General features: G+C 40.8%; 1 protein-coding gene across 2 annotated transcripts in view; it reads right to left on the bottom strand.

Moving 5' to 3' along the window:
* CELF2 (CUGBP Elav-like family member 2) overlaps positions 1-25,210 on the bottom strand; it is a 773,712-nt gene that overhangs the window by 380,020 nt on the left and 368,482 nt on the right. For both annotated transcript variants that reach the window (XM_059725768.1, XM_059725764.1), the window contains one exon: positions 6,320-6,352. Coding sequence is in view for 1 of the 2 variants with exons in the window: in XM_059725764.1 (XP_059581747.1) it covers positions 6,320-6,352 (33 nt within the window). In the remaining variant the exon portion in view is untranslated. The remainder of the gene's footprint in view (positions 1-6,319; positions 6,353-25,210) is intronic.

The raw sequence follows: 25,210 nt of genomic DNA, 5'->3' as shown, positions 1-25,210 counted from the left end.
ACGTCACTTTGGGCTTAATCATTTCTGTGACTGGTGTGATGGATAAGGGTAGAGGTACATGTGTGTAGGAGAAATGGACAAAATGGGTGTTCAAGCCCAGCACCATTTGGTAAGGCAGAGCTTAACATGGTCCAAAACATGAATAGATAAGAAGGCAAGGATTTAAGGAATAAAGTTGAACTTGATATGAAAAAACACATTGGTGACATGATCAGAATGACATAAAATTAAGATAATACTAGCAGCTGGCATTTTTACAATTGAGGAAAGAGAGAGGCATTATGGCTAGGGACAGACATTACACATATACTGGTTTAAGTGACCAGAAACTAGTTTAAACCTGTAACAGAACAGATGTTCAGTGCACATAAACCAGCTTGAAAATGGCTGAAACCAGTTTGAGATAAACCCGGTTGAAGGTAGTAACAGAGTTAACTGATTTGGCTCAAACCGGTTTATGCAATGTCTGTCCCAGACCCCTTGCTGGTTCAAGATAAATCAGAGTCCCCCAGCATCCCAGCATGCTCTCTAGCTGGGCAGGGCTTTCTGCTTCACAGCAGGGCTGGCCCCTCCCCTCTGCTGCCTCACTGGAGCTTGGCAGTGTCTGCAAGCATCTGCCTGGCTTCTGCTCCCCCCTCCCCTCCCTACTCCGTGCTCAGCAGGCTTTCCCCTGTCCCTCACAGACGCCTCAGCATTAGCTAGTAGACCACATGCTGGCTCTCATCTGTGCTGTAGGAGACAAGAGGCAGACAGGTTTTTTAGAGCTATTCAACAGGTAGCCTAATGTCCTTCCTTGGAAAAGCTGTTTAAGAGCTGTTTGCTTCCCCCTTCCCCTTCCTGATAAGCATACATTCCTCCCCCCCCCCCCCTTCCCTCTGCCTTGTAGAGAAGGTATCTGTGTATTAGCTAGCAGACCATGTGCTGGGTCTGTGCTGAATCAACAGGTAAAAATCAAGAGGTAGCTTGTAATGTCCCTCTGTTTTCTTAATGGGGCAATAAACACTGAGGTAGGGGTGACACTATTATCAGACCTCCCACCCCCATCTTGGTTGCCTGTCAGTTTGCTGCAGACAGTATACAGAAGCAGAGAGGGAGATTGAAAAGCTCCGTATCATCAACAGATGCATGCTTGCACATACCCACTTTGCCTCAGTGCTAGCTGGGGGCCGGGGGCTGGCAGCACTCCCACCCCTTGAGCAGCGAGCTGGAAAAAGCCCAAGACTGCTGGCAGGCTGGTTTACACCCCTCCCTAATCAAAGGTTCCTGCTGGGACCTGGCCATACCTACCTCAGCTCAGCTCTGCAAGGGAAGGGAGGGCTACTCTAGCACCCCCTGGCTTCCAGCCTGAGCCCCTGCAGGCATGTACCTGAATTTCCTGAGTCCAGAGGGATTGTCTGTATGATTGGAAACTGGTTCAACCTAGCCAGGTTAGACTAACCTGCAAAGGATGAATCAATTCAGGCTCAGGCTTTTTCAATGTCTGTCCCTAGCCTATGGGTATCATGGAGGCCTATGAGAAACGCTCTTTTTTACAAATGATACGTTAAATTAACATTGTCATGAACATTTTGTTAACTCTAAATAGCCACGCACATTCTGTAATTCATCTGGCACTTTCCAGGAGCTACTTGGGTTAAGTCTGCGGAGCCAGTAATGATGCAAAATCTTGTGTACTTAGCTCTTTGGAAGGCATATCATTCTATAACACAATAGTATCAGAAAAACTCCTGACAGTTAGTGATCAAGAGATTTCACTTTGCTTGTCATACAGTGGGTTGTCAATTCCATTTTCCCCATTAGATAAAAGCTTAGCTGCATTAGATTTAAATAATGGTGAAGTTTGGGGTAAAACTTTCAAATGTACCTAAGTGACACAAGGTTTTAAATTCCAGTTTCAAAGTGACTTGTCATAGTGAAGCCTAAGTTTCTCTAAGAAATGGGGCTCCTACATACCAAAAATGTTTACATATACATTTAAAAAAATGCACAAGGAAATGTAAAGGGGCAAACTACTATATATACTGCTAATAATCAGTATGTATATATATTGTTTAAATACACATAAAATCATAGGACTCAAACACAGACTGTTATTTTGCATTTCAAATGTCCCAGCTTTTGATGCTACTTTATCTTATAATCTTTATTATAATTCAATACCAATATCTGTTTTTTTTTCTTCCTCTTTTCTTTTAAGAAGTTAAAAAAGGAACTTGAAAATGGAAGCTTAACATTTTTTTTCCCTGAATTTTGATCATGGTTTCAATAAATAGTCTTGAATTTTTTATCCAGTTTCTCCCATTTTGTTTCATTTCCATAGGTTTTGTTTTTGTTTTTAATTCCCTTCAGTTTTGGAAATATAAGCAATATTTGGTTAATACAGGAAGTGACCGATTAAATTTATTCTCCCCTCTGCTGATAAATGAAAAATTAAACCAATATCATAAAAAAGGGAAAATAACATTAATAACCTGAGATGCAACTACTAGTAAGATGCTGGTAGCAAAAAAAGAGATACTTAGGCTTATATAATATTTGTATTGATAATTCTCCTTTAAAAGATGAAAGACTTTCCATAGCAGACTATAAAACATATTTTATTTACCCTACAGCCTGCAATGGCTCTTTGGGTGTTGAAACCTAGCCTTTTTCTTTTAGAAGCTGTGTTGTCTCATTTCATTGACCCCTTATGGACTCAAAATTTCTCATCATGCATTTGCAGTACTCATTGCAAAATTTCTTCTCACTCTAAAAACAGTATTTTGCCCCGTTTTGTTAGATAAACTAATGACAGCATGAATGATACCAAAACTGAGTGAATCCCAACTCTCCGGTTACAAGTTCAGGCCCTGCAAGATTTAGGAGCCTAGCTTACTGATCATGCTTAAATAGTAGATTTCTCAAGTTGAGCTAAATGTGCTTTTAAGAGTCTTATTTTGATCTGTTATTTCAGGTAACACACAGATCATACAGAACCGCAAATACAGCTTGGAACAGGATTGGCATAGTAGCAATAGAACATCTAAAAGGAAAAAATTAGGCCAGACCTTTATTAAATTTTAAAGTATGCCTTTGCTACACTCTTGTAAAGAGCCAAATAGGGTATTCAAATCTCTGGAGATCACCGGTATAATTTCTTTATCATGTTCCATTTAAAATTTAATTATGTAGTCTACAACAAGAAGAATTTGAGTACTCTAAATAGGTCATGCAATGAACAACCTAATAATATTACAAAGTTTTCCTTGTGAAGATCTTTTCTTTGATGTTATGCTACACACAGAAAACCTCTCTTAGAAAAACAACATTATGAGCTCATACAAATATAGTGTTACACGTTGGCTGTATTGCCATGCTAGAACAGACCATCAGAAATGGCCAGTAAATAAGAACTGACACAGACAAATAGCTTGGTTTTATTCTATTTTCCTGCAAACACTCAAATTATCCATTAAATTTCCTTTTCAGAAGAGTTCATAGCACTCAGGCATTCAACTTTACCCTAAGCACAGCCAAGATCTAGCATTTAACTGTCTTGGCAAAATAAATTCAAAACGATGTCTCTTCCATTTGATAATCATTATATGAAATGTGATCAACATCACTCAATAGCTGATGCCAATATGAAAAAAAACACAAAACCCAAACCCTTCTGTTACAACGGGAATCTTTTGCTGCCTTTATTCTTTAAGAATAAACATAGGTTTCTCTCTTGGTTTGTGCAGGAGAGAAGAACATGTTTCCCTTAATTTACAGCTGATTATTTAGTATTCTGGCAAACTGGAACACCAATTTTTCATATAGAATCCTACTTTTTAGGGTATAAATTTGGAATATTTTTTTTTACCTTGGACAAAGGCAGAAAACACTTAAGAGGCACAGTTAATTCTGAGAATGCCAACACCCTCCAGATGGGCAGACAAACGCTTACATACGCAGCGGTAATGTAACAAGCACCGGGATGCTAGAACGGCGGCTGCTGCCCCCGTTGCCAGCCGGGCCCCTTTGGCTACCCCTATTGCACAGAGCCTGGTAGTTAGGCCTCCGATACACAGAGAACTCATATAGCCCTTGGAGGGGCTAAAGATGTCCTTTGGCTATATTTACTAATGCAGGAAAAAATAAAAGATTTCATCAAATTGCACTACAAAATATCCTTGTGACTTACTGTTAGTATTAGAGCAAAGCCATTGAGTGTAGTTGTGTAAATGAGACATAACAGTGTGAACTATGCAGTTTTTTGTTCCGTTAAGCACATGAGGGTGAGTACGGGCAATATGAACCTATCCAGCAAAATATCTCTTTAAAGAAAAACCAAATGACAGGACCACAGCAGAGAAGGGCTTGAAGAGTTGTGGAAGAATGCAAGCATGCACACAGCTGTAAACATTTGTTTTAATCTAGACAAGATCATTGGTTTTAAAATGTATAATATAATTACAAAGCCTCATGCACATTGCTCATATAATCTCATTTTTACTTTTGACATATTACCACCAGGCTTTAATTCTGACTGTGGCAGGAATTCAAAAATGCATTTAGGTTATCATTAGTAACGAGACACACCGAGGATGCTTACTCAAGCACCTACTGCAGATTTCTCATTTTAAGTCTGAAACGTTTAAAACTACCAAGATAGAGGTTACTTCTGCAGAAGGGGTGTGATATTCTGAACATGTAGTCAGCTCACAGTTAGCCTAGGTTAAATTAATGACATAACAGCAAACCAGAATTTTTCTGCCTTTAAAACCAATTCTAAATTATATGGATTATGGAAATGACTAATGTTTTCAATGAAAGAATCACCGTTAAGCTGCTTTACGAATCACTATTTTTATTTTTGGCCATTTGCAGAATTGTGCGCATTTTGTTTGTTACAACATAAAATTCATTAGCCAGTGCAATATTTCAGAGGCTGTTTCTGTTGCTCCAAGGTATTTCATTAGCCTTAAAGCATCAAATGACAGGTACCCTAAAACACAAACATCTGATTATACTGAACAAGACTGCACCTTCAAAACCACTATCAAGAGAAACAAGCTTGGAAAACAGCCATTAAATAAAGGAAGATGCACCTAATTTTTATATACTGGAACGAAGGAAAGCCAAAACTCTTAATACCACAGTGATCCTCTGGAAAAAAAAAGTTAGGCAGATGTTTTAGCTGCCTTAGAGTGAAAACGAACTGACATGTCTAATGCCCCTATTATCATGTTAAAAAAATCAATTTGGCAATTGCAACAAGGATCTCATTGTTTGTATGTTACATATTTTCATTACGAACAAACAAACTACAACATCATATTCATTGAAAAATAACTAAGCTTATTAAAAAACCACACAGCTGAATAATAAACAAGCTGCAATGAAATGAGATGCAAAAGGGAACACATGGGTTGTTGCTTGATATTCAGAATGTAAATCTGTCACTTAACAGAATTCAGGATGCCACCCCAGATTTCTTTTTTTTTTCTACTTGCATGCTTGCAACATATTGTTTGTCTCATCCGATACCATGTAGGTGGTCTCCCCGTAACCTGTTCCTTGGAAGCTTACTTCCATGCCACGCCAATGAGTGGATTGGATCTATGGAGGTTTCCCGCTTTCTAAATGTTCTTTCATTTGGATCTTCATAACTGACTTCTACCCGCAGGTAGAGTATAAAACAAAGTCAAAGCCACCTACAACACGTGTAGTTTGAACCTGGCAGATCTCCATCTCTGCAATGCTTGTCCAGAAGCAGCAGACAGCTGAGCTAAGCCTCAAAGTAATTGGAAACATGTTGATTTAGGCTAGGTACAGACATTTAAAAAGCCTAAAGGTGGAATCGGTCCAAGTTACATGGTTTTCTGTAAGCGGCATAGTTTAGGTTGGTAGCCAACAGAGCAACCATTCGCCCTTTGGTGGGGGGAGGAGGGGCTGCAAATCTTAGTTTGGGTTCCGCCATTTTTAAACCAGTCTATGTGTGCTGAACTTCTGTTTTGTTACAGATATATAGACCAGTTTTGTGCGCCAAACTTCTGGTCTGTTATGGGTACAGACTGGTTTCCAATCACTTATACCAATAAAAGTGTAATGTCTGTACCTGGCCTTAGAGTGATCCTTTTTTGGGGGGAGGGTCACAGTACTTCACAGCCATTGTATTGGATAGGGCAACAAATCAGGTAGATCAAAGTGCTTTCTCCTTATGTAAGTATTCCCTTCTTCCCTCACCATGGCAGGCTTCTTCATGAAAGAATGATGCTGTCTCAAGAGGCAACACTTATTTCAGCATCAACCAGAGCTGATATACAGATTTAGTTTAGAACAGCTTGCTTACCTTGGTAATGTTCCAGATAACTCGGCAGTCTCTCTGAAAGAGATATAAGGTAGGAAAAATTGGTTAGTATTATAAGAGGTTGCAATATTTTTTTAAAGTGAAGACATTTAACACCAGCTGGATTTTCTATACAGACTCGCATTGACACCGGTCACACACTTCCTTTGAAGAAACAATATACCCGTAATAACATGTACACTCATGTGATAAATAAGAAATAGATGGTGGAGGTGGATAATAAAGATTTCCCTGGTTTGAATTTTGGATGGTTGAAATTATTTTTCTATGTGCAACTTTAAAGTCATGACTTCAAATGCCAAGACTGCTGCTTCCTTGAAAGCCAGAACCTGGTGAGTCCATTTGCCACAGGAGAAAAAAAGCTCTCATTTTGGACTTGGCAGGAATACTGAGTTTTGACTGCAATTTTGTGAAGCTACGATGTACAAACGTTACTGTGGCCCAGGACTGAATCTTCTCATTCTGGGCCTTGGGCAGTAGTAATTTAAAAAGTGAGAAATTACATTTTTCCATGCTGAAAAAAACCCACCCTTTTTTACTGACAGATACAGGAAATTCACTTTTTTTTTTGGTTTTTTGGTTTTGTTTTGTTTTTTTTGTTTGTTTTTTTGTTTTTTTTTTTTTTACAGACTGCCTCTTCCACCTTGGAGAACTCATCACTACAGCAGTCTCCCTTGCTTACCTTCACTCATTTTTTACCCCCTTGTTTCTCCCCTCCCCTCTCTACCCATTGTTTATATTCTCACTGACCTCCTGTCACACTTTAAGCTTCTTTCATTCCTTGGAGATCTCAGAACAATGGCAGTCTCTCCCTATGCCTAAAGAAGGGTACTTGTGCCCAAAAGCTTGCAAAGAACTTTGTTCCAACTATTCAGTTGGTCTAATAAAAGATATCATGTCTACCCAAGAACTTTGCCTGCCTATGTCCTTAGACCAACACAGGTACAACCAAAATCAAGCTGCACTACTAAACCCATTCTTGTGAGACCTCAGTATATTCAAAGAGGCAATCTAGTTTGAGAATTTGTAAGGAAAAACTGTTATTTTTAACACACTTCTTCTCAAAAACCAGAAGGAACATATGGACTGCTACCATATTTAGACAAATGGTCCATTCATTTTATCTATCTGCCCTCCAAAAGTACCCATTCCTACATGCCTTAGATAATAATGTAAACACCCACAAAAGGGGGTGGGGGAAAGTCACTAATAATAAACTTCTTAATGTCATATAACTTCAAAATATACATGTTTAAATTAGGGCCTATGAACATTCCTGGTGTGTGATGTACTCGAGTGCCAGACAACGTCTCCACCTTCTATCTTAGCTTCTGAATTGCACCAAAAGATAGCCTTTAATATATATTTTTCCTAACATTTTCTAACATGCAAGCTTTTTCTGGTACTGGCACAATGATATGGTGAGATCCTGAATAAGTGCCTCTATGGCTCACAAGGCCATCTTTGTTTTAAAAGATTTCACTGATAGATTTTTACTGACTACAGCAGCTGCTGTAAACTTATGCATTTGCACTGAACAACCTGTATTGATTCTTCCTAAACATTTGGCTCCAGTGACATCTCAGGGTGAAGTGTCACAGATAAGTTTGGTATTTGTACATAAAACAAAAAACAGTTTTAAATGGAGCTGATGGAGCAGTGTGGCTGCTACATCATTTGATAGAATGAGTTGGCTTATGCACAGAGACAGAAACCTGGTGTCTCTCCACTGTTCCCAATCTTTTCTGGAGTGCATTATTTCAGGAAACACAGGGACTGCAACTGCATCTAGCTTTTGCAGAGGGGCATCAGGGATAGAGAGGGCTACTTGTGTTCTCCACTTCTCTATCCCATTCACTATCAGTTATTTTTAAAGGTAAAGGTCCTAGTTATACCTACAGTCCCTAGATTCAGCTCCTAGTGATATCAACCAAATGAGCATTTAGTATATTTTAGCCTCAGACACCTCATATAAATATATTGGAAAGGTCTCATATTATATAAATCTCAGATACCTCTTAAGGCCATGGTCCTAGAAAACTAGTAGTATGAAAAGTTGAAGGGTTGAATGGAAAAGGGTAAGAGGAAGAACCTAATTTGGAGCAGCACGCATTTCGGTTTGACCTTGTGGAGGAAGTGTTTTGTGTAGCAACAGATTTTAAAACATTGTATTTGTATTATGAGTCACATAACATTGATTCCAAGTGATGAGATATCCCAAAGTCTCTCACTGCTTCCAAAATCCAAAAACTCATTAATATACTAACATTTCTATAAAATATTAATGAGCCTTTTGATAAAAGGTTTCTGTACTAATCGGTTCCCTTTTCTCATACATTTTAATCCCAAACCTTCTCCCTTCCCATAGATATTAGTGAAATGGGATGGAAAGGCTATGGAAGATGCTCATTCCTTCTTCCAAAAGAGAGATTGCTTTTGTTTTTTAGTCACATAAAACAATGTAATGATAACAACCAAAACTCTATGAAACCTATTTTAACATGTGTTTCAGTATTATAACAAAATAAGCACATGCTCAAACTCATCCAGGTTACAGAGCATGGAGTGGCATGATTAATTATAATATCAATTTTGCATTCTGATAAATCACATTTGCATTTTAACAAAAATGTATAAGGGAAGGAGCTTTCAAATGGTGATCAGATAACAAATGCAACTCGAAAGCAAAAAAAAAAATTTAAAAAAATTACACAACATCAGAGTCTGTTACCTGAAGATTGGTTGTTCACTATCAACTTGTGATATCTTTTATTGGACCAAGTGTATAGTTGAGGGACTTGTTGGACAAACTTTCTGGCATCAAATGTCCTTTCTCAGGCGTGAGGCATGGGCTAGGAACAGACATTCAAAAAGCCTGAGCTTGAATTGATTCCATCTTTACAGGTTAGTCTAACCTGGCTAGATTGAACCAGTTTGTAACCACACAGACATCTCCTCTGGACTGAAGAAATGCAGGCACATGCCTGCAGTGGCTCACGCTAGAAGCTGGGGGTGCTAGAGCAGCCCCCTCTTCCCTTACACAGTGCTGAGCTGAGGGTGGGGCATGGCCAGGCCCTGGCAGGGTACTTTGATTAGGGAGGGCCCCTCCCCCACCACCCGCTGCTCCTCTGACCAGTGATGGAGCCAGCAGAGAGTTACACAGCATTTACTTACACAGCAGGGAGTTACACAGGGAGTAACAGTGTTTCTCAGCCCATCAAGAAAACAAAAGCCTCTTTCATTAGTGCAAACTCTTCTTTAAGCTTCAAAAAGCCCTAAGTGGACACTGTCCTGTCTCCCTTACACAGACACCTCTCAGTATTAGCTAGCATACCACATGCTGGCTATGGTCTGTGCTGTGGGAGGGAAAGGGGGAATCTCTGCTTGAGCAGGGGGGGGCTGGGGGGGAAGGATGCCAGGCAGACGCTGCTGTGGCTGCAGTCTCTGCCTGAGGTTCAGCTGGGGAGTAGCAGGGCAGAGCCAATCCTGCTGTGGAGCACAGCACCCCTCCCAGGGCTGCAAAGCATTTGGGATGCTGGAGGACTCGGGCTTAAAGTTAAACCAGGACGGGATCTGGGGCAGACATTGCAGAAACTGGTTTGACCCAAATCAGTTAAGTCTGATTACTACATTCAACCAAGTTTATCTCAAATTGATTTCAGCCATTTTCAGACTGGTTTATGTACACTGAATATCTGTCCTGTTACAAATTTAAACCAGTTTCTGATCACTTAAACCCATTTGTGTGTAATGTCTGTCCCTAGCCCTGATGGCTATAAACTTGTTCAACAGCTCTCCCAACTATATAGTTGGTCCAATAAAAGATACCACAAAAAACCTTGCCTCTCATGCATTTCCTGAATCTTCACAACTACAACACTCCAAACAATATTTCTATCAAATAAATCTGGGATTCCCCTTATTAAAAAGCAAGTACTTGCAATGATTGCTTCTACAACAGTAACATTTATCACAATAAAAATCTCCTAAATATTTGCTTTCTATAAAGCAGACTACTTAGCTAAAAAAAAAACCCTAAAAAAAGAAGTTTATTTAAAAACAAATAGCCAAGAAACAGAAACTAGACTTATACAACTCATTTTCATATTCCTACTGCTTCCAAATGACTTGCTTAGTAAATCATTGTCTGTATTTATTGTGTCAGCAGGAAAAACAAAATAAAAAGTTTATTAAAAAAATCAGTCTTAGATGAGCCAACACTGGGAAAGATAATACTCAGGGGACAAATAAAACAAATAGCATAATGGTAAGACCCTGTTTAAAGTTTGGAAGGACAACCTTTAAAAAAAAAACACACGCACAAATGTAAAAGTTACGTGGCTAAATAGTGTACTAATATAACCTCATTGAACACTACATTTTTTGCTTATAGGAGCAGAGTGTTAGCCAGTGGATGACTTTATGCTAAAACATTCAACTCTCCCTAAGGCCTAAGCTCTCAGAATGGAAGTAGAGAGTATACAGCTCCACCTAGGAAGATGCAGACCAGCTGAACTGTGCTTTCTATGAAACGGCATTACTATCAAGCCTTTTCAGATGTAACCCACATGCAGTGTTTGATTGTCCCAACTAAGGAAGAGGAGACGAACTGTGGCAAGACGACACGAACATGGATTTTAGTCAATCCTCTATGTCTGTACAGAAGAATAAAAAGAGCAGACCAGGACAATGTAAGGGAACCCAGAAACAGAGAAGCAGGGTAATGACAAGACAAGCTCAATAGCTCTCTCTGAAAATGTGGACAGGGTAGGGGAAGGCAGGTTCCACATACTCAGCATTTCAAAGAGGGTGTGTGTGTGTGTGCGTGTGTGTGTGTGTGTGTGTGTGCGTGCGTGCGTGCGTGCGTACTGTCGGAGACAGGGAGAAAACCATAGGCTGCTTTGTGAACTCAGCAGCTGTCTGTCACCATCACCCAATCTATTAGCTTGGGTACAGGCTAGAGATTCCAGCATCTCAGATGGGAAATGGAGAGCACGTTTGTATTGGCTCCATGAACTGAACTTGCTGCTAGCTACGAATAGTTTTGCACCTTTTGCTGAAGAAATTTGGTAACATTTGGAAGAAACATGAAGATGCCATTTTCAGACTGCAGAATTCAAGGAAGTATGCCACATGAGTTTTGAGGCACTATTTAATAGACCAAGAAATCGGCCTTGAGAGATTTTAGCAGCATGTGTGCACCAAAGTATAAATGTTTTGCCACAACCTTGCCTTGAAATACCAGTAAAACCAGCAAAGTGAGTACTTCTGAATGGAGAATACCAGTAAGCCTACTGCTAATCAGTGTGTTTGAGGAAGTTATTCAAAAGTACTCCTAAAATGGTAGAGGTGCACTGATACATCAGTCTGATATCGGATTGGCACTGATATAAAGAAAATTTCTTGTACTGGAAATAGGGCTGATATGACCGATAATTTGTCCGATAAATGCCTGTGCATGCACGCAGCTGCAGCACAGCATGTAGGCAGTGAGGAGCAGAGCCCGGCAGTATGGAGAGCTGTGTACAGCTGAGAAGTCTGGTGTGGTGGAAGGGGAAAGGAAAGGGCAAGGGGAGAGGGAAGAGGTGTGGGGGGCAGATCAAGACCCCCATGGTGAGGGATGGTGTGGGGTTGGGGTCTGCCCAACCGGGGTTGGGACAGGCATAGTGCTCAGCTGGCGGCTCCCGATGCTCATCCAGGAGGGCACGGGGGTGGGTTGTGTGCCCCTGGATCTGCGCAGGGCAGGCTGGGGCCAGGCTTTTTCTGGCCAGGCAGATCTGGGGGTACACACCTGCCCCATGCCCTCCCAGATGAGTGGTGGGAACAGTGGCAGGAACTGGCGAATGAGCACTGGATGAGCCATGCACAGCAACAGGAGCTGCTCCTCTCCTTTCCTGCACCCCCCAAAAGCCACGCCTCCATCCCGTGCCCGCCCTGGCCCCAGCCCCATCCTGCAGCTGCAGACCGCCCCGTGCCATGCAGATCCAAAGGTGCACACCCCCAACCTGCTCCCCAGACAAGCCGATTGCGTCTCTGTTCCATGCCCCTCCCTGCCCTGGTTAGTCAGCACCTGCCCCTGCCCCAGCCCCACTCCCTCCCTCACCACAGGAGCCTTGATCTACCTGCCCCCCCGCCACACACACATCCCCCTTCTACTACACCAGACTTACCAGCTGGATGCAACTCCTCAAGCTGAAGAGCTGCATATCGGAAATCGGATCGGTATCGGCTGATATGCCTTCTTAAAAATCAGCTATTGGTATTGACCCCCAAAATTTCTATCAGTGCACCCCTATAAAAGGGTTTTGCAAACATTGCATTTGTATTGATGCTTTGGTTCTAAATAAGCATATGGTACTCTAGGGTGACTGGCGCCTGCTATTACCATCTATGTTAAGCATTTTGTGTATTATAGTTAGTGGTTTTACTGTGTGTGCTTTCTTCTTTCTAAACAGAATAGAGATTCTGGCCTAAGCATCAGCAGAGATGGAAAGTAAGTCAGAGGAAATTGTATAATAGAACTGTACTATAATATTGAGTCTGCACCCCGCACTCTCCCAACTAATCTATACAAGTGGAAGCCACGTTGGTCAGGATTGTGTTTAGAAACGTTTCTTGTTTCTTTAGGAATGAACTGTACACACTATTTTACACAATTTCAAATCTCTTTATGGAAAGTACCTTAAAAATAATTTATGAAATAATGTTACGACCCATCTAATCTGGATTGTTCTGGTCTCCTTCCAGTAAAAAAACAGTGTTTCTTTCTTTCCCTCTTTCAAATAAATTCATAGATGTGAAAACTGATATATGGCAGAGGGGGGGAATTAACAGAGAGCATGTGTGTCACATGACTTCCAGTGCAGTCTCCCATAGCATTCATGTGCACATCTGTTTTGTTTTGTTTTTTTACTTATATCAAAAGTCTTTCCGTGACATGCAAAAAGTCTTCAGGGCCAAACGTTAAATCACTAGAAGGTGTAAATCAGCATACCTCCTTGTAAAGCACTGGCTCCTGTACAGAATTATTGCAATTGGTCCTTAAACCCCTTAATGTTTGTAAAAAGTTAGAACACAAAAAAGGTGCAGATGCAAGTGATAATTTTTGCATGAACTGGCCACAGAAAGCAGTTTATAGCTGTGACCAAACACAAGTGCACAGTTGCAAACAGCTTAAAAAAATGGCCGATTGGGTGAAAATCTGACCCCTCATTGGATCAGATAAAGATATTACCAAATGTACCATCTTTTGTAACTTGTGTCTGGAGTTCCCAGCCTGTCCCTGTTTTCTGAATGGGAGAGGGGAAAGGGAGAGGATGGAGTTTAGTCTGGGGGGGATTTCAGCCCCTTTCCCCCCTGAGGGTGGGGCGAGAGTATTGCAGCCTCCCCCAAAGTGGGGAGGCTCCAATTCATCCAGCTCACCCTTCAGCACCAGCTGGGGAGCCCCAAGAATGAGCTCCCTCCGCTGCCTTTCCCCCCTCCCATTGTGAAAACAGTGAGTACTAGCAGAGAGCCCTGGCCATTCCTAAGGGAACCATTCCCCTCCCTCCTGGAACCAAAAGTGAACTTCTGTTTGGTCTGGGGTAATGTAACTCAGCATGCTTTGCAGAAGTCAGCCGCACTTCTGTCTGCACCGGAAGTTTTCCACCTTGCAAGGAGTGATCTTTGCACAATCAAGGACAGCTATGCAATGGGTCACAGCAGAGATCAGTGAAGGCGGTTTAGCTAACAGCTCATTTTACCCATGTGGGCGGAGTAGGGTATTTTATTATATGCTGTGAGAAAGGTAGGAAGCTGTCAGATGCTCCTTATTCCCTAATGATGGAATTCACTCCACCTGTTTGCCAAGGGCTGAAATGTGCTGTTCAGCTACATTACCAAATCTGTCTCTTCTAACAATCAAGCAATGGGTAGAAAAAGAGAAGGTTGGGTTGACAAATTTGGTTTTGGAGAATCCTGTAACAGTTTAAAGTTGGGTTCTAGAGCTTCCTTGGCCAAGTATCCATGCCACAGTGTGTGAAGGCACCAGTTATATAATTAGAAATCAAGAAATAGAAGGAAAAATCATATTTCTCTAGGATTATCTGCCATACCAGCCACACAAAGCAATATCAGATAATATTGAGGCGAACCATAAGAACTGTGATTACTTGGATGGATGCCATTAATCACTGGGCCTTGGACTGAACCCTTAATAAATTGTGTGTGTATATACATACATATATATATATATATACACATACACACACACCCCCCCCCCCCGAAAATCTGTACCTATCTCTACAACGCAGCAAAGAGGAGGTGAAAAGACAATGACTATTCAACAGAGCAAAACAAAACAGCAACAGGAAGTAAAGAATTATCCACTTATAACTGCAGGGGGCATTTAAGCCAGGAAGAACAAAATTATCTAATGGGAATCTAACCAGGACATTGGAGTTAATGCCTCTACTTTTGCAGAAAAGTATCATGGGACCTTTAATGACCACAAATAGTCAGAACATTGATTTTACAGCTGGAAAACAGCACCAAAGGTGCAGTATTGCCTCCTTTTCTCAGCAACACACCAGGGATTAGTTGAACAGGGACCTGCAGGAATGAAGACTGCCTATGGAAATACCATTTTGAAATGAGTAATCATACCATTCTGCAAGTGAAGCATTCCCTTGGATTTGTAGGATCACTTTAAAATAACCAATGGTTAGAGAATGCATGTGGTTCTAGTTTTAGTGTGCTCCTGAATGTTGAAAACCTTTGTGTTGTGATTTTACTGGTTTAGACGTCTATAGGACAAATCGACTATTTTTCTGGGCAGGGTGGAGGGGAGGGGGGAAGCCAGGGAAGGCATTCACATACCTCAGGGGGAGCATGAGACTGTACAGCCTGCTTGCCTCCCACTCCTCCCTCTGCCCTGAATTCCTCTTCCCTCTTCCTTTCTGCTCCAACTCCGGTCCCTGTAGCCCCCAGCCCAACCTGGAAGCTGCTGTTGCTTCTCCCTGACTGGGCTGGGGCTGCTGCCTCTCTCAGGAATAATGCCCTACAAGCAACCCCACATGGACAAGAATCAAAATTATTATAAATAGTTTTATATTTAAAACAAAAAACCTAAGGTTTTCAAAGGGATTTTCTTATTGGCTAGTGGTTTCCTTGTTACCTTTTTGCCATTTCTACTAGATCTGATGCTATAACAGAACATTAAAAATTGTGAGTCTTGTAAAATGTCTATCGAATGGATCCTGTATGTTTGCAACACTGTCATTAAGTAAGCCACCACAGAATTTGCCTTTCAAGCACAAATGTCTTTTTTTAGGAAGTGATGCAGTAAGTTCATATGTACAAGCTATTTCTGTACAAGCTGATACTCTGCAAAACTAGCTGACTGTTGTCAAGCAGAGGACAGGAGGAAACATGCTTGATGCTTGCCCTCAGGACTATTTTTAAAGTCAATTAATTCACTGTTGTAACTTTGTTAAATCAGAATTTCAAACTTTTGCACCTTACAATGAAAACAATAGTGTGTACTCGACATAGCGATGTGAATGTCTGTCACCAGTGTCGTATACCTACTCAACTGCTGCACGCTTTCCTTAGCCTTCTAAACAGAAGCATTTTAGATACTAAAATTCTAGCTTTGTTGTAAAAACAAACATATTCAGGGAATGTGATCTTCTAGAAGAGGAGTCTTTGTACCAAGTATAATGCAGAGTGAACACTGACACCTTGCTATTTGTATAGCAGTGATGTCTATAGGTTACTACTAAAAATTAGGGTACATTATACTATGCACTAGGGCTGTGCGAAGCTTTGGTTGCTGATTTGATTTGGAGGAGATTCGGCGGCTGAATCTCCAACTCCAAATTGAATCAGGAGACCCATTAATCTCTCTGAATTGAACTGGAAGCCTCCGATTCGATAATTCGGACATAGACACAGCTTTATATGTTTTTTCTACACACCTGAAGGTACCAGGAGACTCATGAATGCTGATATTCTTGAGCAGATGGAGCATCCCACAGGAGCGCAGGGGGTCTCCAGTGTGCTTGTCAGTGGATCTGGAAGTGGACTAGAAGCACTTCTGGGTCCACCATGGAGTTCACGCCTCCTGCCCCCTGGCTCGGCAAATGGTGCCTCCTGGGTCTGGGTGGGCACCCAGGGTCCCCCCACAGCTGATCATTGAGCCAGGGGGATGCAGTGGGGGGGGGGTGGGGGGGGTCCCCTGCATGCTCGGCGGCAGACTTGGAAGTGGACCGGAATTACTTCCAGTCCACTGGAAGTACTTCTGGTCCATTTCTGGGTCCACCGCCGAGCATGCAAGGGGTGCCCATGCACTCCTGTGGGATGATCCATCCACCTCAGCATTGCAGCATTCATGACCTGTGCCTAGTACCTTGAGGTACGTAGAAAAAAAACATTTAAAGCTGTGTGTATGGCCGAATCACTGATTTTCCAAATCAGAATCGAATCTTCAGATTTGGATTTGGCCAAATTGAATTGGGACAGTGATCCAACTCATCTAATCAAATCGCTATCCCTCAAATCAGGCTGAATCTGAACCCAAGGTGAATACATCCCGCTTCACACTCCCCTAGTAAGTATTAGCTTAACACATAGTATGACACAGTGCCCACCCAAAATAGATTAGCATCCAAAAGACTGGACATTAGGAAGAACTTCTTCACAGTTCGAGTGGCCAAGGTCTGGAACGGGCTCCCAAGGGAGGTGGTGCTCTCCCCTACCCTGGGGGTCTTCAAGAGGAGGTTAGACGAGTATCTAGCTGGGGTCATCTAGACCCAGCACTCTTTCCTGCTTATGCAGGGGGTCGGACTTGATGATCTATTGAGGTCCCTTCCGACCCTAACATCTATGAATCTATGAAAAGGGCAGGAGAAAGGTTGATTTATCCTCATTTTGTAGAAGCACAAAGATTATGCAACTTCCCAAAGTTATAAAGGAAATCTGAGGCAGAGGTGAGAACTGATGTAAAAGATTCAAATCCAGTTTCTTAAATATATAAAATTATCCTCTTCCTGTCCTTATATGGTTTCTCAAAGTAACAAATCCCAGGAAAAGGCTGGGGAACTGATGGTGAGTGCCACCACTGGCGTGCAGCATTCAGTTATATAGGGAAATGGCATGCAGAAGGCAGCAGCAGGGGGAAGTCTCTGGGAGGATCTGCCCTTTCTGAGAACTCTCGTTTCCTGAGGAAGTTGAAACTGGAGATGCAGAAGCTTGAAAAAAAAAAAAAAGATCTGGTCTTAATGAAGACCAAACTGTCCTTTTCGTTATTTTGGTGACTATGGATAATTCCCATTAGTGCTAATGAATTCACATCTCTGTTTCTACAAAACCTGCAGGCCTGGCTTTCCAGTGCCCTGCATCCTGCATCAAAGCAGATGCAAAATTGTTTTACATAAGATTGCAAAAATGTAAGTGTCAAGGCAATAGAGCTATTGACAGTAATTGGAGGGCAGACTCAATTGCACAGATGCATAAGTGGGGGCAGAATTTAGCTTTTTGTATGTCAGTAAAACCACAGACCAAGTCAAACCGTCAAGGGGGGACATGTGAAACACCATATAGCACAACCAGCATTTAGGGATCAATCATATGTTTGCAGAAGAATGGCTTATGCCCTTTCTACCTTAATTTCTAAGACGGTTCTGTAGAAACCAGGGCACATATCTTCTGATACCAAAGACAGATTTTTGTTTCCTTGTAAGTACACATTGTTTAATGCATGATTCATGTCTTGGACTTTTAAAAATGAGTTATGCTTCCTTAGATGTGTGTGTATGTGGAATATTGTGCCTCTTTCAGTGTTATTATGGACTTTTTTTCTTAACTGAGCTTTGTGTTATGTAAATGTTTAGTAGGATTTCATACAGCACAGGCCAGATTCTACACCATGCATTAAGCCTTAATACAGGGGTTCTTAATTTGGTTAGACCTGAGACAACCCTCAGAAAATGTTAGCTTTTGGTTTTCACTTGTCTTTTTGTTTTATGGAAAATATTAGACCAGTTTTCTTGTTGCAAAGAACTCAGAAAGACCACAAGATGAAAGACATTTTTAACACAACAGATTCCTATTTGAAATCTCTGGATTTTACCTTGTAAATCATGTTTGGCATCCTGGAGCAACACTGAAAGGAGCTCAAGGCACCCGGGGGTGCTCTGACACCCTGTTTAAGAACCACTGCTCTAAGTGGACTCAGGTGGCAAAATTCTATTCTACTCTGTTTAAATCCTGAAAGTCCATTCAATGAATCTACTTTTTTAGCACACTGCCATCTTGCCTTTAAGATTAAGTCACAATAACTGCAGTGAGGAGAAAGACCGTTTACCCACCTTTTTTATTAATTGTTTTTCAGGGACTTGAGTAGGATGGGGGGGAAAAAAAAAATCAATTGAATGTAGGCACCCAAGAGATGGAACAAAATCTGTGCTTAAGAACCTAAGATCTTGGGATTTCCTGGGACTGGGTATGTTTGCTAACTCATGCTGACTTGGTGCCACTGGGGGAAACTTTGGGTTTTCCGCAAATGCTATTTCGGAAAACTCCAGACTTCTTGCCAATTAGCATCATGATTAAAGGTTTCTTGTCTCTGACCTAGCTAAAAATCCCTAATTGGGACAATTATGTCAAAATTAGCAAAGGGTAGGGGATAAAGAAATTCTAATAATGTAATATTTAGATGCTTGAATTGCACCTAAATATTAAATGGGCACAGCTATGACTTTTGGGGTCTTTAAACACTTTGGGGTAAGGTCAGAGAAATTTGGATAAAAATTAGGTATTGAAATCAAAGGTAGCATAGTGGATTTGAGCATGAATTAGCTGGGGGATAGTCTAGGAGTCTTTCTAATATATTTTGCCACTTCCATATTCTGCAAGACTGAGCTGACAACTGCAAGAGAAATGGCATTCAAAACTTTTGGTGTTTCCTGTTTCCATTTTTGACTGCAACAACTTGAAGTTTATTTCCCCACGTGGCAGAAAACTGGAAATCCCTAAAATCTCATGATTTCCACAGAACTGCTTTTGCCTCTAGGGCTAGGGACAGACATTAAAAAAGCCTGAACTGATACAATCTTTGCAGGTTTGTCCAACCTGCAAAGCTTGAACTGATTTGGAGGTGGGTAGACATCCCCTTGTCATTCCAGAAATGCCGGCACATGCCTGCAGTGGCTCAGGCTAGAAATCAGGAGGTGCTAAAGCAGCCCTCCCCTCCCTTCCACTGGGCTGAGCTGAGGGGAGCGTGGCCAGGCCCCTGCAGGATGCTCTGATTAGGGAGGGGTTTGCCCCCTCCTGACCAGCCCAGCAAGCAGTTGATAACAGTGTTATTCCAGATAACAGGGAGCAGGGGGAAGCCAGGCAAATGCCTGCAGTCTCTGCTGGAGCTGCAGCCAGGGAGCACAGAGGAGGGCCCAGCCTTGCTGTGGAGCAGGGAGCCCTGCCCAGCCTAGAGAGCATGGCGGGATGCTGGGGGAGTCTGGTTTATGTTAAACCAGCAAGGGGTCTGGGACAGACATTGTATAAACAGATTTGAGCCAAATCAGTTAAGTCTGATACTGCATTCAACCAGGTTTATCTCAAACCAGTTTCAGCCATTTTCAAACAGGTCTATGTGCAATGAAATCTGTTCTGTTACAGGTTTAAACCAGTTTCTGATCATTTCAACCAGTTTATATGTAATGTCTGTTCCTAGCCCTGACGGCTATAAACTTGTTCAACTGCTCTCCCAGCTATATAGTTGGTCCAATAAAAGATACCACAAAAAACCTTGCCTCTCATGCATTTCCTGGATCTTCATAACTATAACACTCCAAATTAACTACAAATGACATTTCTATCAAATAAGTCTGGGATTCCCCTTATTAAAAAGCAAGTATTTGTAATGATTGCCTCTACTGTTTTATGTGTAATGTCTGTCCTCAGCCAAGGCAGCGAAGCATCCACACATTTTGGATACTACTTATACAACCCAACATTTAAGGAGGATAACAGGACAGATAACACGCCAGTTTATATAATTCTCTGTATTGTAAGCACTATACTTTCCAGATTTCCTTTAATCCATCTACCGTAATACATGTACCCTTATTAATAAATAAAAAATAAATGCTCAGTTTACCCTTTCATTCATGGTATCACTCCACAACACCCAGTCTCACTGCTGGAGAGGAAGAAAAAGGAAAAATCTAGTAACGTGAGGACAGAAACCACAAGCAGTGGCAGAGAACAGGAAATGTATGTGGATGACAGGGTACCAAGATGCACTGACACTGCTGGCCAAGGGAAATGCATCAGCTGCAGTTCACAACAACCTCCAAACTATTTTGAAGTACTGCAACGTCCATCCTTTTGGATCGTCTGATTCTCACCATGTGCCAGATTTATTCATTTCATGCTAGATGCCTTTGTTTCTTTATTACATCTGCAAAAGGGTTAGGGTATTTTTGACCTCTACAGCAGAACCATTCAAACCATCTGGTCACATCCTGGTTGATACCCCTAGCACTGCACAGATCAAGGAGAGAAGTGTGAATAGCATCTTGTCCATTTTTTTATTGTTCAGCCATTATTGTTAAAGAAATCACCAGCATTAGTTAGTCAGCCCTAAATAAAAAGCAAACCTGTGGACTTGGGCTCTAAGGGAAGCCTCTACACTATTGTTCTCTTACCCTTTGATTCATGGCATTATGGATTTTTTTTTTTAATGCTATGAGGACATGCATCCAAGTTGGACCTTTTCTCCCCATGCACTCCTCCAAAAAAGTACTTTTCATAAGATAGTTTGTACATTAAAGAACTATTAGGCTGCAATACATAGCAGGTACATCTATTAATCATCAGGCCATTTATGCTCTGTAATTCTACCACAGTTAAATAACATGGACGCTAAGTACCTGAATCAGCTATTAGCAAGCATTCCTACTCATTAAAACTCACTTATTTAGACTTTAGCAATGGTAAATGTAACCAGCCCTGGAGGAGTGTCATAGTGCTTGGAAATGGCACATTAAGCTTCATTTACCCAGCTCCAGTCACAGACAGAAAGGCGGGGAGGGGAGAAAAGTGGGAGGGAGGGGGGAAGGGGAAGAGATGGTCAAGCCACGCAGCAAAGCTTATGAGCTTTTTGAAGCTGCATTAAGAAAATGACAAATCTTACAAAGAGAGCTATAAAGCTTCCTCAAGTACAACAGTTCTGCAAAGAGCTATTTATCATCGTTTGTTGAAAAGACTCCTACGTTTAATACTATTGGACTCTGAGAGCTGATTATTAAATGTAATTACAGAAGTAGCACAGAAATAATAGTTTATTGCCGCGCACAAGCAATGCTATGTATTAACAAAGAGGAGCAGCGAACATGTTTTGCATTCGGAATCATATTATTGGCTTTTCTGGGGACATATACACACACAAATGTATACACAGTTAATTCCACATTAAGTAGCTTCTGCTAACTAGCATTATCCTCCAAGATGTTCACATCAGGGTCAATACATCCATCTATACTTAATGTTAGAGTAAGAAAACAGCACCAAAATTGGTTGCTATTTGGATTTTAGCTTTAAGATATTTTTCCGCTTAACAAAGACTTTTTTTTTTTAAATGCTGTCAAGAAATGTTACTCAAATTTGCTCATTGGGCACCCTCTAATAGGTATGCTACTGTTATAGCATAGCCATTTGAAAATGAGAGGTTTATTTAGAATATGGCAGTGAGCAACACTGCTCTCAATGTTTTGAGAAATTTAATAATTTCTCTCCGACAAGTTCTGATTTTTCATCCCCACGCTCAAGAGCATACATATACCCATATTACACTCATTACTTCCCTATAAACCTAACCATGAATTCTCCTCATTCTTCCTTTCCAGATTTTAAATCTTATAATGTTACATCCTCTACTCAGACCTACTGATCAGATTGCAACTCTTCTTTATTGATATCTATCGTCCAAAACCATAAGCTATTTCAGTAATTATCTCCCAAACCCAATCCAGCCTTTTCAAGAATGGACACGGGCATTTGCCCTATGTACACATAGTAAAATACAATGAGATGTGGAATAACAGCTCCTCAAGTGTGGAACTATAATAGCCCTTAAATTGTACTAGAACAAAGCAAAGTGATGGTCTGAAAAAGGCATTATTTTACCATTATATTATAAACCATCATTTCTGGTGGTTCACAGCTGGCCAAAGGGAGAAAGTGGGGCTTGGATCAGAAGCGGTCACTGATTTGGGTCAGTGACAGCTGAGGGGGCAGGGCTGACCCAGTGCTTGGACACAGCAAATGAGCTGGAGCCAAGGCGAGAGCACAGCTCTGCACAACATTACTTGGGATGGCAGCAACCGTGCTCTAAGTTAACTCTCGATGGGATCTTGCACAGATGTTTGATAAACCGCTCTAACAGAAAATGCTTTGGTCCAATACCTGATCCATTAAAGATTAATTTAGAGCACAATCTGTCATTTTTAAAGCACTCTAAGAGCTATGACTGTCTGTTCGGTTAAGGCTTTAGAGAGTTTTAAGCACGCTTAAAGCACAATAGGTGTAACGTCTGTACCTGGCCTTGGGTTAAAAGAATAACTGTTTGAAGCAGGTTTGCAATATTGGAAGCAGTCCTGGCATGGACAGATGAGTGGATACAGCCCATATGAAGCAGTCAAAGAGGCATAAGAATGGTCACCATAAAACCATACGTTCATGAATAGCTGTGTGCACTTGCATACAAACCTCATCTGTACTAATACCAAGAGTAAGAGGTATGGGTTTAAGTAAGACAGAAATATCAACATTTACTAAGCAGGATGTCTTACTCCGAAATTCTATGTAAGATGCTTAAAAAAACAAACCAAAAACAACATTGTTTGTATAGCATCAATGTCTCACTAAAATTAACCAGTGATCCATACGCAGCTGAAAAAAGAAAGAACGAAAGAAAGAGACAGGCCACTTTAAGTTATAAATATGCAAATAGGACCCTACTTTTAGGCAACCAATTAACCATTTTTGGCCAAAGAACATTTTTCCCGAAGGCTAGGGATTTAGAGTCAGATTTTCAAACGATACGGAGGCATGTAAAGCTGCAGACGGACACCAAAGGGGATTTTCAAATGTACCTGAAATTGAAGCCAAAATTAACGGGAGTTACGTTTCTCTAGCCGAGCCTATTTAGAAACTCTTGCAAATCCCACGGGATGCCGATCTGCATTGTCAATTGCCCAGGTACCTTAGAAAAATCTGTCCCTTGTGGAATAGATCACTGGTAAGAAAGGCTGAATTTTTCATCTAACAACCTTGGCAGCTTCCTTTTGAAGGTGGTAATTTTGACTTATCTGCAGCAGATAACTCACAGCAACAGCACATTCCCATTGACAATTATCTCCCTACAATAACCGTAAAAACCAAAATCAAATCAACAAGGATGGAATCAAAAGTAAAAGAGCTAAATTATAGATAACAGCATTCATAAAACTATACCTCTCCTCAAAGTTGCTTGTGCTCACTGTATATACGCCAGGATTTCTTAATCTACTGCTGATGTGCTGCATATTGAAATTGTGTGCAATTACAGTTAGCTATAATTAAGAACAATTACAGCTTTTATTTCTCCACTTGTTCTTTTAAAAAGCACATTTGTAATAAAACTTTTTTCCCTTTCTTTTTTAAAAGGTGAATATAATTATACAGCCCTATAACATCTCCCATAATTAGTTTGACTCAAGTTTCTTCTAGAACAATTTTCATTTTAGCTGTCAGATCTGCCATCTAGAGTCAATAGAACATATGATAAAAAATTCTATCATTAACCTTTTTCACCCCATACATCTGTAAAAAAAAAAAACTTGAACAAATTAAAGGTTTCATTGCTTAAATGTTTTAAGGCCAAATTTGGCTTAAAAAAAAAATCTTTAAAATAACATTGGAAACATTGTTACAAGTAGCTTGTTTTGCTGTTATTAAATTAAGCTTGGTATAAAGGGTATGCTGTGTTCCTCTATTTTACAGGTTACTTTTACATAACATCCTTCATAAAAGGATATGTTAACTATATCTCTGTTTAAAAGCTGCCAGATTAGTAACCATGCCGGCTACAGGGAAAAATAATTAAGGGTAATAGAAGCCACCCTCATTTTTAAGCTGCCTTTGATTTTAAGACAGAGCAGAGAAAAAAAAATGTAAAAGGTGCCAGTCTCTAAATGAAGATATGGCATGTAAAAGATGAAGATATGGCATGCAACCTGCAGCCCTGTACAACTACATAACAAATACAATCACCTAAGTAGATAATCATATCGCAGAAGCTGACTTCTATTGGTTTTCCCTTTCTATTCCATTAATCTTTCACGGGTACATCATTAGAGGTAGCATGATCTAGTGGATCAGGAAATATGTTTTTATTCTTGGCTCTGCCACTGACTTGCCATGCAACAAAAGATATGTCACTCCACCCCAGACGACCTAGTTCTCCACCCAAACTTTGCCTAATGCACCTATTTGTGGCAGGATTTGTTGCTTATAACGAGCTTGCAGTGTATGGCAAGATGGGTCCTCAATCTCAGTTGGAGGTCTTGGGTGATACCTATACTGTACGACATGACTGATCTGCAGTGTAGTAATTCATCCATATACTGGTTTGTGAAATTAAAGGGATACTTGTAAAGCCAGAGACAAGTGCTTTCTTTTGTGGATGACACCTACTTCTCACCTTTTTGAAATATCCCTAAAATTGTGGCAGCTTTGGAACCGTTCCTTAGAACTAATCGTTTAACTCCTATCCACCAGAATTATCATTTATAATAGAGCCCAGTGAAAATGTTTTCTCTGGCAATCACGTATATTCATTTAGCTGATAAAAGG

The sequence above is a fragment of the Alligator mississippiensis genome, chromosome 4 (genome assembly GCF_030867095.1).
Source record: "Alligator mississippiensis isolate rAllMis1 chromosome 4, rAllMis1, whole genome shotgun sequence".
Classification (NCBI taxonomy): Eukaryota; Metazoa; Chordata; order Crocodylia; family Alligatoridae; genus Alligator; species Alligator mississippiensis.
Note: the sequence above shows the minus strand (reverse complement) of the source record. Positions and strands in the feature narration are given on the sequence as shown.